This window comes from Rhagoletis zephyria, unplaced genomic scaffold (genome assembly GCF_001687245.7).
Source record: "Rhagoletis zephyria isolate East Lansing unplaced genomic scaffold, Rhagoletis_zephyria_1.1 Rzeph_scaffold_00397, whole genome shotgun sequence".
NCBI lineage: Eukaryota > Metazoa > Arthropoda > Insecta > Diptera > Tephritidae > Rhagoletis > Rhagoletis zephyria.
In genome coordinates, this window is record NW_016157481.1 from 23,025 (window position 1) to 45,034 (window position 22,010).

Genomic DNA, 22,010 nt, shown 5'->3' on the forward strand with positions numbered 1-22,010 from the left:
ACATCTCCTCATCAGACTTCTTTTTTCTAGACTTCAGCAGGGATCGAACCTGCGTATTCGATGTTCAAAGTCAGAAGCGTTAACCACTGAGCTATGTACATCCCGTAAACTCTTGTTGCTAATTCATTTTTCTTATTCAACCAACTACTATCAAGTGCATCTGATTTGCCGCTATTTAAACTCGACAGCGTGGTTGTTGTTGTCAATTCTATACATCCATTTACTTATTTGCTTTTTTGTATAGTTTCAGGCGCTGTGGCGCCCTTATATACCAGCGCTCGTACTTATGGCAACTCTAGAACGTTCTGAAGTTTATCTCTCATTCTGTTTCTCTCGCTGTTCGCAGTGTTCATCCAACTTGACGTTTCCCTTTGTGGAACATTCTACGTCATTCCCCGAACATTTCTCGTTGTTCGCTTCGCGTTGCCGCAGTATTCGGCACACTGCCCTCCACCTAAGTCTGATCGTTCCGATCAGACACACTTGCTGCTCCAAACGTTGCTAGTCTTTCATCTTGGTTCTCGGTCTCCCAGCTGTCTGGATTCGATGCACTGCGTCCTTCAGCCGTTTGTCAATCCTATACGGACCTTTCCAGTTACGATGTTGTTCGGAGGTGAAGCCTTTCTTCGGCTGCGGCATGTGCAACAACACCAAATCTCCTTCCTGTAGCTCCTCTCGGCTCGGTGCGTTACTGGACATTGCTTCCAGCTCATAACCGGTGGTGCACCATCTCAGATGGTCGTGCTTCTGCCGGCCACTGGTGGTGACCAGACCATGTCTCCTCTCGTGGGCACTCTTTTTGCCAGATCTATGCCGCATCCGCTGTCCATGACACCCAGGCTCCTGCCTTCGTGCTGCACTGCCTTTAGCACATCTTGCTAAATCCGGTTCTTCACGCTGAAACTTTCCCCAGTGTTTCCGCATTTCGCTCTTTCGCCGGCGTCAACCTCATTGACTGGACATTTATAATCTCACCCTTGGCTTCCGGCTTAACTGCTCGCCTTTGCCGACCACCTTTTTCAGCGCGCCTACTGCAACAACAGCCGCTTCCATTTCCGGCCACCGGCGTATCACCATTGCAACGTGGTTCAGTGGCTTTCCTCCGGCCGGAAACACTGCCTGGCTCGCCATGACCACTTCCTTGTTGCGATCTCTTCTTCACTGCGCTGGTGGAACTGTCACGCTTTTCCTGTATCGGTGAACCACTTCCTTCTCCTGACGAAACCATTTCGTCTCCATCACTGTCAACCTCTTCCCAACTAACCACTTCCATTTCTGGTGGAATCTTCGGCACTTCCTCTAAGACCAATCGGCTGCCGAAGCACTGATTGTCGTAACCAACCCTAAGTGCCACTTTCCTGTGACGATCTGTCAGGATCATTCTCTGGAGGTCAATCTTCATGCCTTGGCCAAGTAAGAAATCCACGCCGATGATGACTTCATCCACAATGTCTGCCACTATAAACTTAGTGTACGAGGCCACATCGTCGATTATTACCTCGCATGGTACTTCTCCTAACACTTGGGTGCGTTCACCAGTTGCAGTCTGCAGCTTTGCTCCAGGTAGTGGCTTCACAAAAAAAGTGGCCAAATCCGGTCGAATAATGGAATGTGTCGCTCCAGTATCCACTTTCAGTACTCTCTCCTGCCCATTGACACATCCACACACAGTGAGGTTGCATGCTTTCCGGCCAAGTTGTGGGACGGAGATTATGGGCCCTTCAACTTCTGGAGCCAGCACGCAGCCCTTCCTGCTGGCTCGTTTCAGCTTAACGACTGATTGAAGTTGGCTTCGTCTCCTTCAGTCCTGCGTTTGCGTCCTGCTGAATTGTTGAGCCCACAGGAACTTGCGCTGCAATCGCGGGCGAAGTGGCCTGGCTTTCCACATTTAAAACATTCGCCAGAGCCATGATTTTTCTCGCCCAGCATTTGTCTCGTCCGGTGTTTCCACTTCCACGCATTGTGCTTGTAGGCTGGTCTACTTAGGAGCGCCGCCGTTTCACGCGTCTGAGCATACGAGACAGTTTCAGCAAATTTTGGCTTGGGATTCGCGTACGTCTCTCGCTTGGTATACACGTCCCGTATTCCGTTGATGAACCTCTGGATTTTTACTCTTTCGAGGTGCTCACCAGATGCATCTCCAATTGCCAAATGAGCCAACCTTTCAACCTCGGAGGCGAGTTCCTGTAGAGTCTCGTTGGATTTCTGGCTGCGATTCTCCAGCTCCATCTGGTAAATTTGTCTCCTGTGCTCGCTACCATAACGTCTTTCCACTGCACCCATTAATGCATCGTAATTGTTCCTTTCACAGTGAGGAATTGTCTGCAAGATTTCCGCTGCAGATCCTTTTAATGCCACGAACAGAGCTGCGGATTTATCCTCCATGCTCTAACGATTTGCTGTAGCTGTCTTCTCGAACTGGAGCTTAAAGACTTAGAAAGGAATCGTGCCGTCAAAGGATGGAGTCTTTACCTTGGGAGCACTTGTCGAAGTAGCTGGACGATTCACCTGCAAATCTCGGAGGCGACCTTCCAACTCTTCTACCTTTGCTTCGACTTTCTCCTGTCTCTCTTCAAGTTTGTCCTGTATTTGTGTAATTTTTTCATCCTGTGCTTCCAGCTGTGATGATATGCGTGCCTCCTGTGCTTGTAGCTGAGTTTCTAACCGGGATGACACCTGCGATGACACCTGCGCTGATACCTCTGAAGATATACGTGTCTCCAGCGCCTGTATCTGTGACGACAGCTGTGATGACATCTGTGACATGCGTGTATCCTGTGCTTGCATCATCTGTGACGACAGCTGTGATGACATCTGTGACATGGCAGCCAATAACGTGTTCACGTCCATAGCTGTTGATAAACTTGGAGACTTTTGCTGTTCGTCAACCTTCCCGGATGTCTGCTGCATATCCTTCGACGAACAAGCGGCCTCATCCTTCTGTTCATCCTTTCCGGATGCATCGTCAAGTTTACCCTGGAAGTCGTATTTGTCCACGTCGATGCCTTCTGCTTCCATAGCCTCTCGCAGCCGTGATAGTAACTCCACTTTTCTTCCAGAGGTTGCTAAATTTCACTTCTCCAACTCCTGTTTGAGTTCCTTAATCTTTAAGTCCTGAATTTTCGCCATTTTCATAAGTTTATCCTTCGAGATTTATTTAACAATCCCACTTCTGAAACCAATTGTAACGATTATCCTCGAAACCTTGAGGGATCAAGAATGATAGAATACAAGATTGCGCCGTCCTGGGCGTTGACATTTGTGTACTACAAGTAAACAAAGAATGGAGCGAAAAGAAGAGCGAGTTGAAACTTCCAAAGCAGTTCACTTTACAGCGAAAAACGGGTTTTAATTTTGCTAAATATGAAAATATTGCATTTTTCACCTAATCTATTAGAGAACAGTAAACATTTTAGTGCACTCCATTGCTTTGTAATTAAGGCTGCTGCAGAAAACTACAGCAGCATCTCTGCGGGATTGATTAGTTAACTTGCTAATGGAGGCTGCGTGGAGCAGAAACAAAATCATTGTGAGGAAATGCTGGTAATATGATAATAGAGAAACATTTCGGAAACGGCTTTGCCGTGCCCTATGTACACAAAATGCAGCGATTCGTCCCAGCGCTACACTTGTATCTACGCTTCTTGCATCTTGACGGCTGTCGCAATTTAACACACAGCACTTCGTTGTATTAGTTTTTACGCAGTCCACAACTCAAAAATCACTCGCAAATTGAAAATTAACACAATTTAAACTTATTTTTCACTTATAATTCAAATTTCTCTTTCGCTGATTTGTAAACAAAGGTTTATTTACAAGTTACCACAACTGTCAAAATCGGCAAAACCAAAGTAGCGGTACCACTGACGGCGCCACCTTTGTTCGCTGCATCTTGTTGAGGGATTTCCCATATATCCTCCGGCTGGTATCGCTGGATTGTTAAATAAATGCTAACGATGACCAAATTGTAGTACAATTAACTTTATTGTACAACAAACAATTTACAATACTTGCTAATACAGTAAAAACACTTTACAATAATTGTTAACACAATTAAACTTATAGCTTGCTTATTCGCAACTCACTTCTCTGCTCACTTTACTTGTAGCTAGCTGACTTGTATCTAACTCACATCGCTGTGGCGGCGCCCTTATATACCTGCGCTCGTACTTATGGCAACTCTAGAACGTTCTGAAGTTTATCGCTCATTCTCTTTCTCTCGCTGTTCGCAGTGTTCATCCAACTTGACGTTTCTCTTTGTGGAACATTCTACGTCATTCCTCGAACATTCTGCCTATTTCTCGATGGTCGCTTCGCGTTGTCAAAGTATTCGTCACAATATGTACCTAAATACGTTAAAAATGACGTGCACAGAGTTTTACAATTATATTAAGGAAAAGTCAGAAGTTTCGAAACAAGTCCACAGCAACGAAAAATTTGACTGATATTTTAATGTTATCTTGTACTCAAATTTTTTTTCTTTCATGAAACCTAGAGTGCTTATAAGTACAGTGCCGTACAAAATTATTGGCTCGGACACTCTTCATCAAACCACAATTTCTAATCAGACCTGTTAAAAAAACTTTGAAAATATACCTTTTGTAAAGTAAAGTGCAAGTCTGAAGTTGCCAGAAAATTTCGTTGATTTTAAGCCATTTTTTTGCTGACAGTGTCTTCCATATAAAAAGAATTGTCGAACATAGTTTGTATGGAAGAAACAATCAGTAAAAACAATACCAACAATCAACTAAAATTTAATGGGCTGCAAAACTTAATTTTTAAAATTTTTACAAAAAGCCTAATTAAAAAGTTGCAAATTTGTATGCAAATTTGTATGCAAATTTATTGAATATCTTGAATTTTGTTTTTTGATGTATTTAGTATAATTTTTTTCTTTAAGAATAAAAAAAATTGTGAAAAATTCTCTGTGCTTTAGTTGTGATAAGTTGTTTTGTTACTACATCTCTTCGTACGTAATTTTTGTCCAAACGAAATGGAAGGGAGCGAGAGGCGATTGTTTTTGCGAAAAAGAGGAGAAATGCCAAATGTAAAAGTAAACAAAAATGTACGCCAGCAAGTAAACGAGGTTTGTGAAGGTATTTTTAATAAAATGTTAAGTTAAAATATATTTATATTGCTTATTATAGCAGAAAAACGTGATCACGGTGGCACAGAGAAGAAACATAACTTTTCCTTGAGATGTGAGAATAACAAGCACAACAAATTTGACGGCTAAGTATCTGAGATTTGCTTGTGTAAACGGGGTGATTAAAAAACGAGCTTTGGTTGAGATAATATTGATATGTGAACATAGTTTAAGGGTCAAAACATAGTGGAGCGGCGAGCAAAGCGAAGAGCTAGCATCGAGCAAACCCAGCAAATACAGTCTCAAACGTTTGAGAAAAATTTATTTCTCAATTTAATATCAAATGTTTTTCTCAAATGATTCTCAAATTGAAAACGAGGTTTAAATTTTACATTTGAAATTCATTTGACGTTGATTTGAATAAAGATGGCCAGTGTCAAACGATATAAAATTGTGCAGTTAAATCAAAAATTGTAAGAATAAAATTTAGATCAATTGAAAAAAAAAATGAATAGAAAAAAAATTCAAAGAGAAAGCCCACAAATAGTGGATTTAATAGTTGCGTTACAGATGCTTCACGATATTCACGAAATTCACGATTTGCAGGAACAGCTGTTTTCTCCATTAATAAACCTTATGGGAGGTGGTCACCTGGAACGACTTCCTGTAAAAACCTGCAAATCGTGAAGCTTTTGGAACGCAACTAATGTTTGCGCGGATTGAAGAAGTTGCAGCTCTTCAAGACAAATTTTTTATAAATTACTTTATCTTAATTGTTTCTTTTGTTATGTACATACATGTCGTCGTTTAAAGTACAAAACCGCGTATCAACAAAATGCAAAACTGCGTATCAGGAAAATGCAAAACCGCGTATGTGAGGTTGTATAAATTATTTTATAGACAGTAAAAACACTCATATTTCAAAATGGTTCACTTTTTTATAGAGAAATCGCATTTCTGGCAAGTATATTTCAAGACGAATGGATAAGGATTGAGCCAACAGCTTGTGTGAGCAAATCCAATTTTTGACAGCCAATGTCAGTTACGCGGTTTTGCAGAATGACGATACGCGGTTTTGTACTTTAAACGACGATATGTACATCGCGAAATATAAATATGACATATACATTTCCTATAATAAATTCTATTTCCATATTTGAAGTACAATTGATAAATAACCTCTGAAATTGATATGAGAGTTAACCATATTCTCAAATGGAGATCAAACTCCCCTTTTTATTGAGAAAGCTGTAATTTTCAAATCAATATCAAATCATTTTCAAACGTTTGACATTTGAGAAAGGCTTTGATTTAAAATCATTCTCAAATGTATATTTATCAAACCTAATTGTTTGCTGGGAAGCTTCAATTACAAACGTGTATGTACGCTTTGCTCTTCACTATGCGTTTTCCCATTGAAACATATGCGTTTGAAATCGACGCGCGGTGCTGTTTGCTCGCCGCTCCACTATGTTCTTACCCTTACTTGGAACGTAGTGTCCACAGATGCAAAAGATCCGCCCCTACGAAGCTGGAAAAATGCAGCACAAGGAAACCTGCAAAGAAAAAGTTTCACTTGTTAGTTTGTTTATTTAAAGCCACTTGTATTAGTTTAACTTACGTGTGTGTGTGGAAGGCAGTGTCCACAAAAGCGAATTGGTGTCGTTGTTCTGGGGCAGGAAAAATTAACTTTTGGGGAAGCGCCGGACTCGAATTGAAAACACAAAGAAAACTGTAAAGAAAATTTCAAATTTCCACCTTATAGTTACTTGTTTAAAGCCTCGGGCACGGTTTTATGGAAAGAGATTACAGATTTAGTTAAATAAACACTATTGGTGAAATACTACTTCACGGTGGGCCTCAAATTGTATGCGCTGCATTTAATTATGCAGCAAATTTGGTATATTAGACATTAATAATTAGAAACTTTAACTATATTTAGGAATAACTCGGAATTATTGGAAAACATACCAAATTTCACGCCAGCTGAAAAATCAAATGACAGCGAATATGAAGAAAGCAAAGAGGAATAGTTGCGGTTCCTTACTCGCAAGAAGTTGCATAAATTTACAGGAATTTACCAGTAAGCGTTCCCGTACTCGATTCCCTGGCTTCTTTTGCCTTTTGAGAGTTTTACAGGTTTTAACCCAGAAAAGTTAGGAACGCAACTAATAATAGTTGTGTTTAACGAAACCGAAGAAAGTGCAGAATACAGCAGCTGCCAAAAAAACAATAGAGCAAGTTAGAGTCAAGGTGTATTAAACAAGGTGTGATTGACAACTCAGGTAAGCTCTCTTTTCAGGTACTATTATGCCAAAAAATATAAACATTCGATTCAAAATTCATACAAAAATTTTTTCAATTTGACTATAGGATGGTTCTTCTGAGAGCAATGCCAAATTCAATCACACTTTGTTGAATACATTTTGGTTAGAGCAACTCAGATCATAAATGAAACACTTTTCAGGCAGAAATGCTCAAAACAGTTGATTGCTCGACAGTTCAATTCGTCAATTGTAAAGGGTGTGTATGTGTTTGCTTGCTCTAAGGATCTTTGGATTATGACGTTCTCCAATAAACGAGCGGTCTATAAAAAAACTATACGGAACATTATTTTCTGCTACGTTTTTTCATGTAATTTAGTCCGATTTAAGCTTGCCGTAGTTCTAACCCTGCACGCTATTTATTTAAAATCAACCGTCAAAGTTAACTCGAAATGTTCAATGTGGACGATTGTGTTTTACAAAAAGCTTTTTCATTTAACAAGTTAAATGGGGCCAATTTGAACGTAATATTACTCCATCAAAAAAGCTGGTGCTGAAAATCGTGCAAGTTGCTCTAGTTCCACTTAGCGCATTTTCATGTAATAAAAAGTAGAGTAACCCTGGCATTCAGTAAGCGGCACGGTGGAGAGAATACAGAGGTGGCGCCGATGACGATACCGCTACTCGGCTCTCAGTGATTTTGACAGAATCAGCTGTTTTGGTGACGTCATAGTAGAGAAGACAGCAGTAGTGATGTGCTGAGTCAATACTTTTAAGTACCCAATACTCTCGATACTCGGTACCGAAACATTTAGGTTTCGAATAAAAGCGCACATAGGCCAAAAATATGGAAAAAACGCCTAACAAAACCCGAATGTAAGAGCCAATAGAGCTTTTTTACTGATTCAAATGAAAGATGTATATATGTCGGTTCGATGCCATAATACAGAGAAACCCTTACTTGTTTGAAGCATTTTTGTTCCAGCTGAATCGGACGATATCATTTTTGTAGGCCTGGGACAGATTCTGTAACCAGTTAACGACAATTTTCGAATCGGTATCGGTTTTGTCGACGTTTGATATCAAATATTTGTAAGTCAACAAGTGCGATATCGATCCGAAACTTGTCGCTAACTGGCTACAGAATCTCTCTCCTCAAAGGCTTCTTCATCCGTCAAAGTATTTTTCTTGAACCTTGGACCAACTAAGGTTAAAACTGATAAAATAATATTTTTCTGTGGCGATAAGTTCAAGTGTATTAGCCGATATCATATAAATTAGTAATGAAAGTTTTTTCTAAACCTGAAATGCATATAATGGCGAGGGTTTAATGTAAATAATCGGTATCGGATACGAAATCTTTTTTAAGTATTGGGTACCGAGTATTGGGGACAATTCAGCACATCACTAGTCGCCCTCATTCTCGCCGCTCTCAGTTGTCAACTCTACGATGACGTCACGCTAAAATTACTCTCACGAATTCTGCTGCAATCGGCGCAATCTTGTATTCTATCATTCTTGAGTAAGCGGTCTCTAGTCACTAATAGTGCCTTTTGCTGGTGAACTTGGATTTTGAGACAATTTAGTATTCAGTACGCTGTCTCACGTCTCTAGTCTCAAAAATAAGTCACTAATTTGTCAGCTGGCTAAGAGCAGGTCACAAAAATAGAAGTATGGAGGAAAAGCCTATTTCTTTCCATTTTATTCAAAAAAAACGCGAAAATGAAGTGAGTAAATTTGTTCAACAAGAATTTCATTAGGAAATAAACCAAATTGCTTTAATATCACACAAATGTATTGAAAAATATATATTTTTTTGTTTTTAAAACATTACAATTTAAAGATTGTTAAAAAAATAAAACTAATAAAAAAAATAAAAAATCCTCTACGCCCGAGGAGGACTTGAACCCGGACCCTCTCGGCTGCCAGCCTAATCCCTGCAGTGAAAAGCCAAACCAGTTAGAAAAAATACTAGTTCATTAAGTAGTATGTGCCTACCAGTTCGACAATTTCGAAGAACTTAGGTGATCCGCGACATCTGCCTTTAAATTGCCAAAGCCAAACATAAAACGCAATTATAATTGCTTTTCTTACAAATGTCGGCTGTGGCGTCACGTGAAGACTACTGGTTCTGGTAAGATTTTTAAAGTTAAATAAATGTAAGCAAAAATAATTTATTCAATTTATAAATAAATAACAAATTTGATAATCTAATTGCATTGCAAAAAAACATTTAGAAAGAAATGCTTGTGCTATAAAAACAAAGAAATTAAACAAAAATATTTTTTTTAATTAAATTTAAAAATTACAATAAACAGCCTAAACAAAAAATAAATTTATAAAAAATAAAAATAAAAAAAAATAGAAAATATAAAAACTTTTCCTGCGCCAGGATTTTAACCTGGGACCTCAGGCTTACCACGCGAGTGCTTTGCTCTGCCGGCCATTGTGACTGCTGGAGCGTCGCGAGCAAATAGGCACACTTATGCTTTTCACGGGGCATGAATTGGCAGACTATCTCATCAACTGGTATGATGCTACTAGTATTTATACTAGTAGATGCTGATGCATAGCCTGACAATTGACATCTCGTAGGACATCGCAATGTTAAAAATACCAGTCGCTAACATTCAAAAAGGATAGAATGTGAACTAGTTGGGCTGAAACGCAAACCGGTAGAATTCTAGTTCACAACTAGTAGCTTTCCCTGCAGGGATGCTTTGACCACTCGGCCATTGCGACTCTTTGAGCGGCGCGGGCAAAAAGCATACATAACCGCTATCAGTGGATTGTCAGTGTTTGCTTTCACCACACATTTTTAGTGAACTTTTTGTGACTCTCTCCTTCTGAATACCCAAATCGCCTCAAGTCACAAAAATAGTCACTAATTGCTAGAATGTAGAATAGAAATGTATGTACAAAACACATTCACACAAGCACAAGCACAATAAACACTTACTATGTCAATTATTTTTTGCCTCCTTCCAATTTCAATTCACTTTTGTTACTTATTAGATTATTCTCACTTTTTGCGTATTCTTTAATTTCCGTTAATTTAAATTCAGTTGAGTTTGACACCTCAAGATTTTGCCAGAAAAAAATCCTTCTGACTAAATCTGACTACTTCGGACTGAAGAGAGTCACTCTCACTGAGTGTTGCTCTCTCATTTTTGCTGTCATTTTCGAGTTATGGAACGCTTTTTGGACTAAATCTGACTACTTCGGACTTTTTCTGACTATTTTTGGGAGATAAGGAACGCAACTAATTTTGTGAGATATCTTAACCTGCGTAACCTAGAGCAGCTCATTAAACACAACTAATAGCAGCAGTGATGCCAACGTTGTCAATTTTCAACAGAAATTTACCTTATATGTAGTACTTTTTTATACGTAAAACTTCTATTCTTTTAATTCATTTTCAAGAGAAGCAACACGGTGCCAGGCCTAAAGGGCTTACTATAATATGAATAAGCAAGCGTATGCAAACGTGCGAATACACATAAATCCTATGCTGAAACTATCAGCCCAATCCTAAATAATATTTCCGCACGAGTTTTTTCTCTTTGCGCAATCCTACTATTCTAAATAAAAGAGTTTTGCGGAATATCTCACTTTCCGCTTTCCGCCTATCCTAAACATCTTCGAAAAGTTTCGAACATGAAAAGTAGGTATTTTAAATATAAAGAAAGTGCGGAAACTCTTCGAAATCCGTTAGAATTATTTCATCTCGAATTTTCAAGGGAGTTTGCTGCAAAAATGTGAGTATTTTGATAAAATGGAAGAAAAAGACATACATTTTTTTTTTTTAAGGTCGAAAACAACAAATAAAACCCAAATGGGAATCCTTGTAAACATGATGGAGGAGAATCCTGCTATTGCGAGAGGATTTTTTAAAGGAAATAAGGAGGAGCTCACCCGATTTTGGCAGAAGGTGAATGTTGAGCTGAATGCGGCAGGCCCCCCAACTAAAACCATTGTGGAATGGAAAAAGGTGATTTCAATGTTTCAAAAAGAGAATCGGTGTAGGCATGCAAAATTGTGTCAGTAGTTTGTTAATGTTCCTTTTGCTACACAAATATATACATTGTTTAATTGATGAATCGCATTTTTAGGTATGGGCCGACCAGAAAAAATATGTTCGGCAAAAAGTGGCTAGCAATACTAAGCTTCAGAAAGGTACTGGAGGCGGCCCACATATGGTGAAAGTACTCTCCCCCCTTGAAGAAGCCATTTTTAAATTGATTGGGATGAAGCAGTCAGTAGAAGGATTGCCCGTAAAGAAGTTTGGCCTGCAAGAAAACTTTAATGAGATCTGCAATGAAAACTTCTGCCCAGAAGTAGAGTTACCGAATGTAACCCAAAATGAGACTTTGGATGAATCTATGGTCATCAGCGAAGCAAGTCATGCAGATTATACGACTATAAATGTGTCCCTTGTTTCTGCAGATTCATTTGAATTTGTCAGTGAAGAAGCTTCTGCTGATAATACTGAAGTGCCATCCACTAGCAAGAAGGCATCATCCTCAAAAAAAAACTTTTCAAAAAAAGAAAGGGCCGAGCTTGCTCTGACTGAGGAAATAAAAATACAGAAGGAAATCTGCGCAAACATAAAGACTGGAGTGGCAAATCAGGACGAGCATCGCGACAACTTAAGAAAAATTTACCAAAGGTTCGATTTATTTTCATTTTACAAAAATTTACTCGTAATAAAATATTTTTTTTAAATATTATAGGCTAGACAAAATATACGATCTCAAAAAGAAACATTTCAAGGCAGTTGAGCTTATAAAAAAAGAAAAGTTGGAGGAAATCAAAAAAGCGAACGTAATTAAAAGAGAAAAGCTAGAAGAAAAGAAAAGGCACAACTATTTCATTGAAGAAATGAGAAGAAATGAAATTGAACATAAAATAGAGAAAACTAAAAGACTGCTGGAAATACAGGAACTGAAAATTTACAAAGACAAAGACGAAAATTTGCAATGTTAGTCTATTCACTAATAGCATTGCGCAAAGCACAATGAGACTATAAGCTCAGATTTTTTACTGATAATATTTTTATTTTTTAAGTGAATTACCTGCGTTTTGTTTTGTTATTGAATTAAATACTATAAGTACTATACATACATATGTATGTACAGTGCCGCACTAAATTATTGACACAGGGAATTTTTTACAATGTATGTAAACACTTTTACTTTAATTTTTCCTCTAATTTATTTATAAAAATTAGCTCATACCAACAAAAAAATAATTAAACCTCGAAACTTTGTACAAAACTCAGGAAAATTCACCAAACTTACATACAAGTTTGCAACTTTTTAATAAGATTTTCTATGAAAATTCTAAGTATGTAGTTTTATAGCCTATTTAATTGTAGTATAATGAAGTGCAACTTTTAAGTTGGAAAAAAGCGCGCTGATTTTTGGCAATTTTTCAACATAGTTTCTTTCATACGAAGAATGATCGTCAACTTTTTTGTATGAAAGCTGCGTGAAAAAAATTGCCAAAAGCAACGCGCTTTTTAGAAACTTAAAGCTTGCACTTCATTATACCACAATTGAATAGGCTATGAAACTACATACTTAGAATTTTCATAGAAAATCTTATTAAAAAGTTGCAAACTTGTATGTAAGTTTGGTGAATTTAAAATTATACCATCATAATCCCTTACCTTGTTTAATTCTCTGTTCAGGATCTTGTGCATATGACCTTGCAAGTGCATATTTCTGTGCATTTGTAAATTCACAACAATAAAATGCCAACGGTTGCCATGGTAGCAGGCACAAAATTTGCACATGCAATTCCAAATGCAAATCCAAGACCATTTGCTCAATATCCTGAACAACCCTAATACTTTTTATTACACCGTGCGACAAAAACAAAAAATATTGCTAAACGCATGAAAAAATCTATATGTCTACCGAACTGATGTCGCGACGCATCGGAAAAAAAAAACAAAAACGCAATTCTTCTACATTTCGCGAGTGTTGTGATATTTTTGTTTGTAAATTGCACTATCGCACGGTGTAATCCTTTTAATAGCAAGTCCCTCTGCAAAATCAAATCAAATATCTTACAAGCGTGCCAACTTATTTCATTTCAAACGTGTTTAGAAACTACTTTTCTGATCAAACATTTTAAACCACTAACACGAAATCCGGAATCGGAAAGATGATGTCACTTTTTCTCAGTGTATGTTTGTCCATAAATATGTAAGCGGGCAACTGTGGCTGAGCTGTAAGAGGTGCGTACTACGATTTCGTAGGAACTAGGTTCGATCCTTGTTTCGAGCAACAGCTAAATTAGAAAAAGTTGTTTCTAACATCGGTCGGCCCTCGGCAGGTAATGGTAAATCTCCCACCATTCTGCCTTGAAAAATCTTCTCATAACGCCATTTGCCGTTCGGAGACCATCAGGACGTATATACACTAGATATGCCCGATCGAAAAAAATCGATTTTTGAATCGATTCGAATCGAAATAAATATAATGGATGCAGGAAGAAATCGTCAAAAAATAGTTCGATCACGTCTTTTACTTAATTTTTATAAAGAAACAAAACACGGCGATCTGACCAAACTTTAATCGTAAGTAATTTTTAAAACATATGTACATACATTGTTCATAATGGTTTCAATATCCAGAATTATTCAAAAGCTACCAAATTGCTAATAATCCGTAAAAACTTTTGAAACAAATAAACAAAGAACATGAGATAAGGGTTTTCTCTATTAAAAGCCGCTTTATTATGTAGGATTTAAAATTTACCTGACTTTGATACCACCATTCCGTCTGGCATTGAAACGACAAAAACTGTAAGCCACTTTAAAAATGCCATGTGAAAACAAACACAATGACTATTTTTATGAACGTAATGACATTCGGTAGCATTTAATGCCCAACATAGTCATGAAAATCTTTGTCATTTAATGCCTAGTGGGAATTCCACATTACATAGATTATTTTTTTCAATGCAATTATATCGTGGAGTAAATATTAAATATGGTTGAATTTAGCGGACTGCCACGCCCACTACCCTAGAAGGCGATTTCAATGAAATTCAATTTGTAACTTAGATTAACCTAGGAAGACATAATTCTGGTATATGGGAAACATTGGTCAACTATCACACCCACAAGCCATCCGAATTCTGGATTCTAATGTGGCAAGGACTAGTACCGTTCCTCCAAAATAGCAAAACGTTTGTGCAAGATCTATTTTTGCATTAAAACTCCCAGATATATATCAAAGTGTGTGGATTGACTGACATCCACGCCTCCCTCCCTCCGTACTAGTGGGCGGGAATGGTCGCCTTTTAAGGTACAAATCGATTTTAATAAAATCGGGTAGTATTTATTTCCCATTCCTGCCCACAAATGTGGCGGAGAAGGGGCGTAGCTGGTCGCCAATTCACAATTTTTTTTATATTTCTGGGTTTTATGCGAAAATAGATCTTTCACCATATTTTTGAAATTTTAGAATAAAAAATTTGGATAGCTGGTGGGCGTGACTGTTGACCTCTTTCACTATATTTCAGGTCTATGTCTTCCTAGCTTAATCCAAGTGACAAACCAAATTTCATTGGAATGGAATAACATTTACCATATCCGCCCCCTGGTGTAGTGGCGTTGCAGTTCACCTTCTTTTTGCCAGTTGTCATACTTTTATTTCCCTAGAGGAAGTATTTCAAATAACAAATTTTAGCAAGATCGAGAAAGGTTTACTACCTTTTCCTGCAGCCTTTATAGGGATGGCAGTGTGAAGCGTTCAGTTTATGGAAAATGTACGACATGGCGCCGCAAGCTACTATTACTCCCCAGAAAAACAATAAAACAACATAATGTCCTTAACTCTGTAAGGACTAGGTAAAATGGAGGCACCCTTGCATACTATTGAAATTGATATTGTAGATGAAGACAAATCCAGTTTCAATCGATCATTCCTACCGTTTCTGGGCCGGTAAAAATTGAGTTTCGAGGTTCAATTATTTTTTTGTTGGTATGAGCTAATTTTTTTAAATAAACTAGAGGAAAAATTAAAGTAAAAAAGTTTACATACATTGTAAAAAATTCCCTGTGTCAATAATTTAGTGCGGCACTATATGATTTTTTATTACAACATATCTAAGTGTTTTATTACATCGAAATAGTAATACATATTTATAGCCAAGCTTACGAGAATTAAATGTGTGTAAAAAATTCAAAAATTGCTATTCTTAATTTTTAATTATTAAAAGAATCGCGGATATTATTTCTTATTGATCTCGCAATCTCCATATTGCGCGTCGGCGTAGTAGTATGAGCTTCGTGAACTTCAGGAAAATTTACCTCGCTCAGGAAAATTTACATTCGCTCTGAAGTAAATGCAGATGTTGTGTAAGCAACAAGTAGCATTAATAATTTGTGCTGCTTTCTCTGGCGTGTAGTGTAGTTCTCGAGCAATAAAGGATACATCTCCACCTGTTTTTTAAAACCCCGTTTGTTCTCTCAATAATGTTGCGACATTTCGAATGTATTTCGTTGAACTTCATTTCTGCTTGGCCTGGCATCCGATAAGGAGTGATAAGCCACGGTTCCAACGGATATCCAGCATCACCTTAATACACGTAATTGAAAATATGTATGTTTTAATTTCTAGGCGAAGATACGTGCATAATTATGTACATACATACATACATACATATGCATGTATATATAAAACCTTAATGCTCTGACTTTAAAAATGTTTACAGTGCTAAACTTTACCTAATAGCCAGAAATTTCTTGGACGATTCGAAAATTCGGTCTCAAAATGTGAACGTAACTCGCTAACGTTCCAAATTAGCGAGTCATGACTAGCACCCGGATGAGAAGCATCGACGTAGCGAATTTTTAGTTCATGGTCACACACCTGGAATTAATAGTAATAAGTAAATTTTCTGCAAAAACGATTTAAGAACGTACCAACATAACATTCAAACTGTAGTATCCTTTTCTGTTGTAGTACAGGTGAGCATTTTCGGATGGTGCGATTATTTTAAAGTGTGTTCCATCTACACAACCGACAACAGCTGGAATTTTATGTTTAACATAAAAAGCAGTCGCAATTTTGATTTTTTCTTCCGCTGTCACTGGAAACTGTACCCACCGTGGGCACAGATACGTCTCAAATATACGTAGCACGTCGGCGAGTGCTTTGGAGAAACTAGACTGCTCAGTCCAACGTCGTGGTCTTTTCCCACACCCGTCTGATAACCACCTTCCGCAAAAAAGCGCAAACAGGCACTCAACTTCACTATAGGTGTAACAGCAAACTGCTTCCTACCTGGCTGTGTATGAGTCGTTACCACTTCTAGCAAGTATTCAAACGCCGGTTTATTCAACCTGAAATACTTTTCAAATCTATTTATAGAAGTAGAAAACGAAATAGTTAGTTGTTTTAACACATATTTTTGAACTCCTTTACTCACAAAGGTTGAGGCAACTCCAAGGGGTTCATCAAGTCGCGCAGTTTCCTCCTCGCCACTCGTTGCGCGTTTGTTTGTTGCCTTTCTTCCTCACTAATTTCTCTCACTAACATATTTAACGCTAAGCTATTCATTTTTAAGTTTCCGAATCAACCACAATTAATAAAGTTTCGCCAAAACATGCAAAAATCACATTGGCAAATTATCGAAAAATTGTCAACAATAAGCATAACAGCTGATTTCGAAAGATAGAAAGAGAAAAAATCCTACTCCTCAAAAATCCTTCTCCCCGACAATTTAGAATTGGAGGATTTTTTCTTAGAGGATTTTAAAATTCGCAAAGGAGAAATTCCGCGAGAATATTTAGGATTGGGCTGTATAATGTACTTAACATCAAGTTTCGTCAAACGTCATTTGCTTAAGGAAAGAGCGATACTGGTCGCACCTTCCGTACGGAATCAGCTGTTTGTACTCGTATGTATGTATGTACATATGTAAAATATGCAGTGTTGCCGCTTTGGCCATTTTTTACCGAAATTGGTAATTTTTTCTTCGTTTATCAATGATATGATAAACTTTATCATATTTGGTAACTTATTTTCAACTTGGTAACTTTTTCGATTCAGTCCTACATGTAGCATAGATCAAAACAAGTTCTGGTTCCACATTAGGAAATGGACCGTAAGCGTTTCCTTTTACAGAAATACCAGGTAATCCTGAAAGTTTCGTAAGGCGAACAGTTCTTCGGCGTTCCGAGGTTACTATAATTGTGTGATCTACAACAAACTGCTTGATAGTGGCTATGGTTATATCTACCGAGCCCTTTTATAGAAGGTTGTAGATGGTCCTACCTTTCCTTGATAGTTAGTTAGCTTTGCAATTGCTATCAATATTCCGGCGTAACCCGACAACCAAATGAATAGAATTCTATGTAAATATGTATGTACGTTCAAAAGGCTACGGCGTTCAGTAGGGGACTTCCCTTTGTCTACATCTGAGTCGAAAGCTTTCAGGATTGATTTCAAGCATTGAATTTTTGAGATGTTTTCGGCCACTTGTTGACATATGTATGTGTATATATTGGTCATAACTGGACAAATGTGGATTTTAAAGTGCTCCGAAATTTTAGTTTAGTTTAAATAAGTTTGGTAAATTTTTGTTGAATTTGGTAACTTTTTCTGGTGATTTTGGGTAAAAAATATTGTTATATCTACCTAGTCCTATTGTAGAAGGTTGTGGTTGGTCCTACCTTTCCTTGACAGTTAGTTAGTTTTGAAATTGCTATCAATATCCCGACGTAACCCGGCAACCAAATGAGTAGAATTCTATGTAAATATCCTTACAAGAACAGTGATAGTCATTTGATTTTTAGTAAGATAAATGAGAATGTGTTAGTTTCGGCTACGGCATTCAGTAGGGGACTTCCCTTTGTCTATATCTGAGACGAAAGCTTTCGGGATTGCTTTCAAGCATTCCATTTTTAAGATATTTTCGGCCACTTGTTGACATATGTATGAGTATATATTGGTCATAACTGGATAAATGTGGATTTTAAAGTGCTCTGAAATTTTAGTTTAATTTAGTTTAAAATAATTTTGGTCGTTGTTTGTTGAATTCGGTAACTTTTTCTGGGGATTTTGGACAAAAAATCAAAAATTTGGCAACACTGAACACATGTAAGTAAAATATAGCCACCTAAAAGTCTACACCACGTTGCTTATGCATTTGACAGACTTTTCGTTCATTTTCTGACAGTCAGTTACGGCAGCTTATTCATATTAGGTTCTTTCCCTAACAATCCGAACCGGATTCGGTAATTTGAGAATAAGCGAAAAGTTGACTTCCAAAAATGGAACATAGTCCAAAAAACCACATTTCGTGCCCGGAATTTTAGAAACAGCTGATTCGCGTTGTTTTTGTTTTTGTTTTTGTCACTTAAATGCAAACTTATGGAAATTGAATTTTTATTTCACAAATTTGATTTTAAGAATATAAAGATTGAAAATACATTCACTATTCCTTAAAAGCACCAAGTAAATGCAGGCAACATGTAAACACAAAACAGCTGATATGCACTTTGACGCTTTATCCAATTTTACCCGGAGAAAAAGTCCGGGCTATTTCGGACAGGAAGAAGAAGACACTTACGATCCAATACGTTCCAATTTTCGCTCTCTATTACCCATTTTGTTGAGTACGGGAATAATTTCTGGGCTGTTTTGGGCACCCGCGGGATCCCACGTTGCGTACGGGAAAGAACCTATTATAGTCAGCCCTTAAGGGAGCGGTGCGAGAGAGATAACTGTCAGTTTATCGAGCCTTGTATTATTAGTAGCGTCCTTGTATGCGATAGTTGTACCAGTTTGTACTAACTATCACGTTTTGGTGTTCTTATAGCCAATAAACTTTTTAGAAAGGGGAAACTGAGAGCGCAAAGTGATATTTCTTTTTGAAGCCCACATAGCCAAAATTCGACAACGCTCACGCTAAGGCAAAGCAAAAAGATGGCCAACTCTCAACTTTTCGCGTGCGCCACTCATCAGCTGTTGCAAATAAATAAAATTATGTGAAATAGTATTCCTTTTAATTCAAGTGCGGGCAAGAAATATCANAACGCTCACGCTAACGCAAAGCAAAAAGATGGCCAACTCTCAACTTTTCGCGTGCGCCACTCATCAGCTGTTGCAAATAAATAAAATTATGTGAAATAGTATTCCTTTTTATTCAAGTGCGGGCAGCATTCGCTGCCAAGCGTTCATTGTAGCAAGCACACTTTAAACGTGCGTTCTGTCAAACCAACGCCAATGCCAAAGCCAACGCGAAAGTTCTATGTAGACCGGCCTTTACTACGTTTATACGTAAGCTATTTGCAAATAAAAATAATTTGCAAATAACTAACTCACTGTTTATTCGATGGTGAAAATTTTTTTTTTAATATTGCCTAATTTTTAAAAGGCAATAATATGACCATCGAAAAGGAAAATAAAGTTAAAAATGGCAACTTGATTGATTATAAAAAGGCAGATGGCCATCGAAATGGAAAATTAACCTAAGAATGGCAGCGTCTTGCGCTTATTTGCAAATAGTACCACTAATCATTAACAAACATCAAAACATTAAAAATTACACAAATACAGGACAAACTTAAAGAGAGACAGGAGAAAGTCGAAGCAAAGGTAGAAGAATTGGAAGGTCGTCTTCGTGATTTACAGTTGAATCGCCCAGCTACTTCGACGAACGCTCCCAAGGTAAAAACCCCATCCTTTGACGGAACGATTCCCTTCCAGGTCTTTAAGCTCCAGTTCGAAAAAACGGCTACAGCAAATCACTGGAGCATGGAGGATAAATCCGCTGCACTGTTCGTTGCATTAAAAGGACCTGCAGCGGAAATCTTGCTGATTGTGAAAGGAACAGCTACGATGCGTTAATGGGTGCAGTGGAAAGACATTATTGTAGCGAGCACAGGAGACAGAGAATCGCTGCCAAAAAGCCAATGAGACCCTACAAGAATTCGCTTCAGGGTTCGAGAGGTTGGCTCACTTAGCTATTGGAGACGCATCTGGTGAACACCTTGAAAGGGTAAAGGTCCAGAGGTTCATCAACGGGATGCGAGACATGTATACCAAGCGCGAGACGTATGCGAATCCAAAGCCTACATTTGCTGAAACGCTCTCGTATGCTCAGACACGTGAAACGGCGGCGCTCCTAAGTAGTCCAGCCTACAAAGCCCATCGAGTAGAAGTGGAGACACCTGACGTGATGAACGAGATCCTGAAAACACTCAAGTCGATGGCAGGGAAGAATACTCCTGGTGCAACCGAGAGAAATGATGGTGCTAGGAAATGCTTTCGTTGCGAAAAACCAGGTCACTTCGCACGCGAATGTAAGACGGGTTCCAACAGGTCAAACAATTCAGCAGTACATAAACGCACGACTGAGGATGACGAGCCCAACTCCGATCAGTTGTTAAACTAAAACGAGCCAGCAGCAAGGGGCGCACGCTGGCTCCCGCAATTGAATGCCCCATAATCTCCGTCTCGCGAATTGGCAGAAAAGCGAGCAACGTTACTATTGGTGGATATGTGGACGGACATGAGCGAGTACTAACTGTGGATACGGGCGCATCACTTTCCATTATTCGATCTGATTTGGTCACTAAAAAGGTAAGGCCATTACCTGAAGCAAGGTTGAGGGCAGCAACTGGTGAGGACACCAAAGTTGTAGGAGAGGTAACATGCAAAGTCGCAATAGGGAATGTGACGGTGTTACACAAGTTCGCGGCGATTATNTATGACGTATAACAACATGGAAGTGCCCCTTCGGTTTGGGTATGATGGTCCATACAGCAGCAAGCGAGTGATCCTAGAGGAAAGCGAGCAGATTCCACCGAAGTCAGAAGCAGTTGTGTGGGCGAAGATTGATGGAGATTGTGGGACAAACAAGTTGTGGGTTGTTGAAGCAACACAAAAATCTACACCGGACGTACTTATTGGTAAAACCCTGGCTAAGACGCAACAAGATGGACGCATCCCTGTTCGAGTGTTCAATGAGTTCAAATCACCAGTCAAACTCCGAAGAGGAACTGTACTGGGGCAATGTCGAGAGGTAGAGGCAATCTTCAACTGCGAAAAATTACCTGGAAGCGATTCCATTGGTGAGAATGACATTGCGGAAGACATTAATGCATGGACGGAAGGGTTGGAAGAAAAATAACAGTACAAGGCTAAGGAACTTCTCCGCAGACCCTCCAACATATTCGACAAGGATGGCGACAAACCAGGCAGGACTAACGTTGTGAAACATCGCATTGATACTGGCGATGCAAGGCCAATCCGTCAAGCTCCTCGGAGTGTTCCACTTGCCAAACGTGAAACTGTTAGTCAAATAATTAAAGAAATGAGCGAGGGTGATGTGATTGAACCATCAGCGATTCCATGGAGTTCGCCGGTAGTACTTGAGAAGAAGAAGGATGGTCAAATGCGGTTCTGCGTAGACTACCGGAAACTAAACGATGTGACGAAAAAGGACAGCTATCCTCTTCCCAGGATCGATGACACTCTGGACTCGTTGACTGGAACAAAGTGGTTCCCAACACTCGACCTTAAGAGCGGTTATTGGCAAGTGGAGGTAAGTGACAAGGACAAGGAGAATACAGCTTTCAGCGTTGGAAACGGTCTGTGGCAATTCACGGTGATGCCCTTTGGATTATGCAACGC

The 22,010-nt window shown here is 38.7% G+C and overlaps 4 protein-coding genes across 4 annotated transcripts in view; 1 reads left to right on the forward strand and 3 right to left on the reverse strand.

The window, feature by feature from the left end:
* LOC108359464 (putative nuclease HARBI1) overlaps nt 1–2,757 on the reverse strand; it is a 12,028-nt gene extending 9,271 nt beyond the window's left edge. Inside the window, exon 1 of the mRNA XM_017611341.1 lies at nt 2,509–2,757. Coding sequence (XP_017466830.1) covers nt 2,509–2,757 — 249 coding nt within the window. The remainder of the gene's footprint in view (nt 1–2,508) is intronic.
* Nucleotides 2,758–4,012: 1,255 nt separating this feature from the next.
* LOC108359466 (uncharacterized) lies at nt 4,013–17,207 on the reverse strand. The gene is made up of 4 exons (XM_017611343.1): nt 16,798–17,207; nt 6,708–6,818; nt 6,573–6,642; nt 4,013–4,346 (listed from the first exon to the last, which is right to left on the reverse strand). Exons 1-4 carry the CDS (start codon nt 16,926–16,928, stop codon nt 4,275–4,277), a joined length of 384 nt encoding a protein of 127 aa, XP_017466832.1. The 5' UTR covers nt 16,929–17,207; the 3' UTR covers nt 4,013–4,274.
* On the forward strand, nt 10,925–12,374 carry LOC108359465 (uncharacterized). The gene is made up of 4 exons (XM_017611342.1): nt 10,925–11,108; nt 11,161–11,390; nt 11,463–12,019; nt 12,084–12,374. The coding sequence occupies exons 2-4, from the start codon at nt 11,379–11,381 to the stop codon at nt 12,334–12,336; spliced, it is 822 nt and encodes a 273-aa protein (XP_017466831.1). The 5' UTR covers nt 10,925–11,108; nt 11,161–11,378; the 3' UTR covers nt 12,337–12,374.
* On the reverse strand, nt 15,453–16,642 carry LOC108359467 (putative nuclease HARBI1). The gene is made up of 3 exons (XM_017611344.1): nt 16,292–16,642; nt 16,094–16,238; nt 15,453–15,944 (listed from the first exon to the last, which is right to left on the reverse strand). Exons 1-3 carry the CDS (start codon nt 16,295–16,297, stop codon nt 15,742–15,744), a joined length of 354 nt encoding a protein of 117 aa, XP_017466833.1. The 5' UTR covers nt 16,298–16,642; the 3' UTR covers nt 15,453–15,741.
* Nucleotides 17,208–22,010: the final 4,803 nt, after the last annotated feature.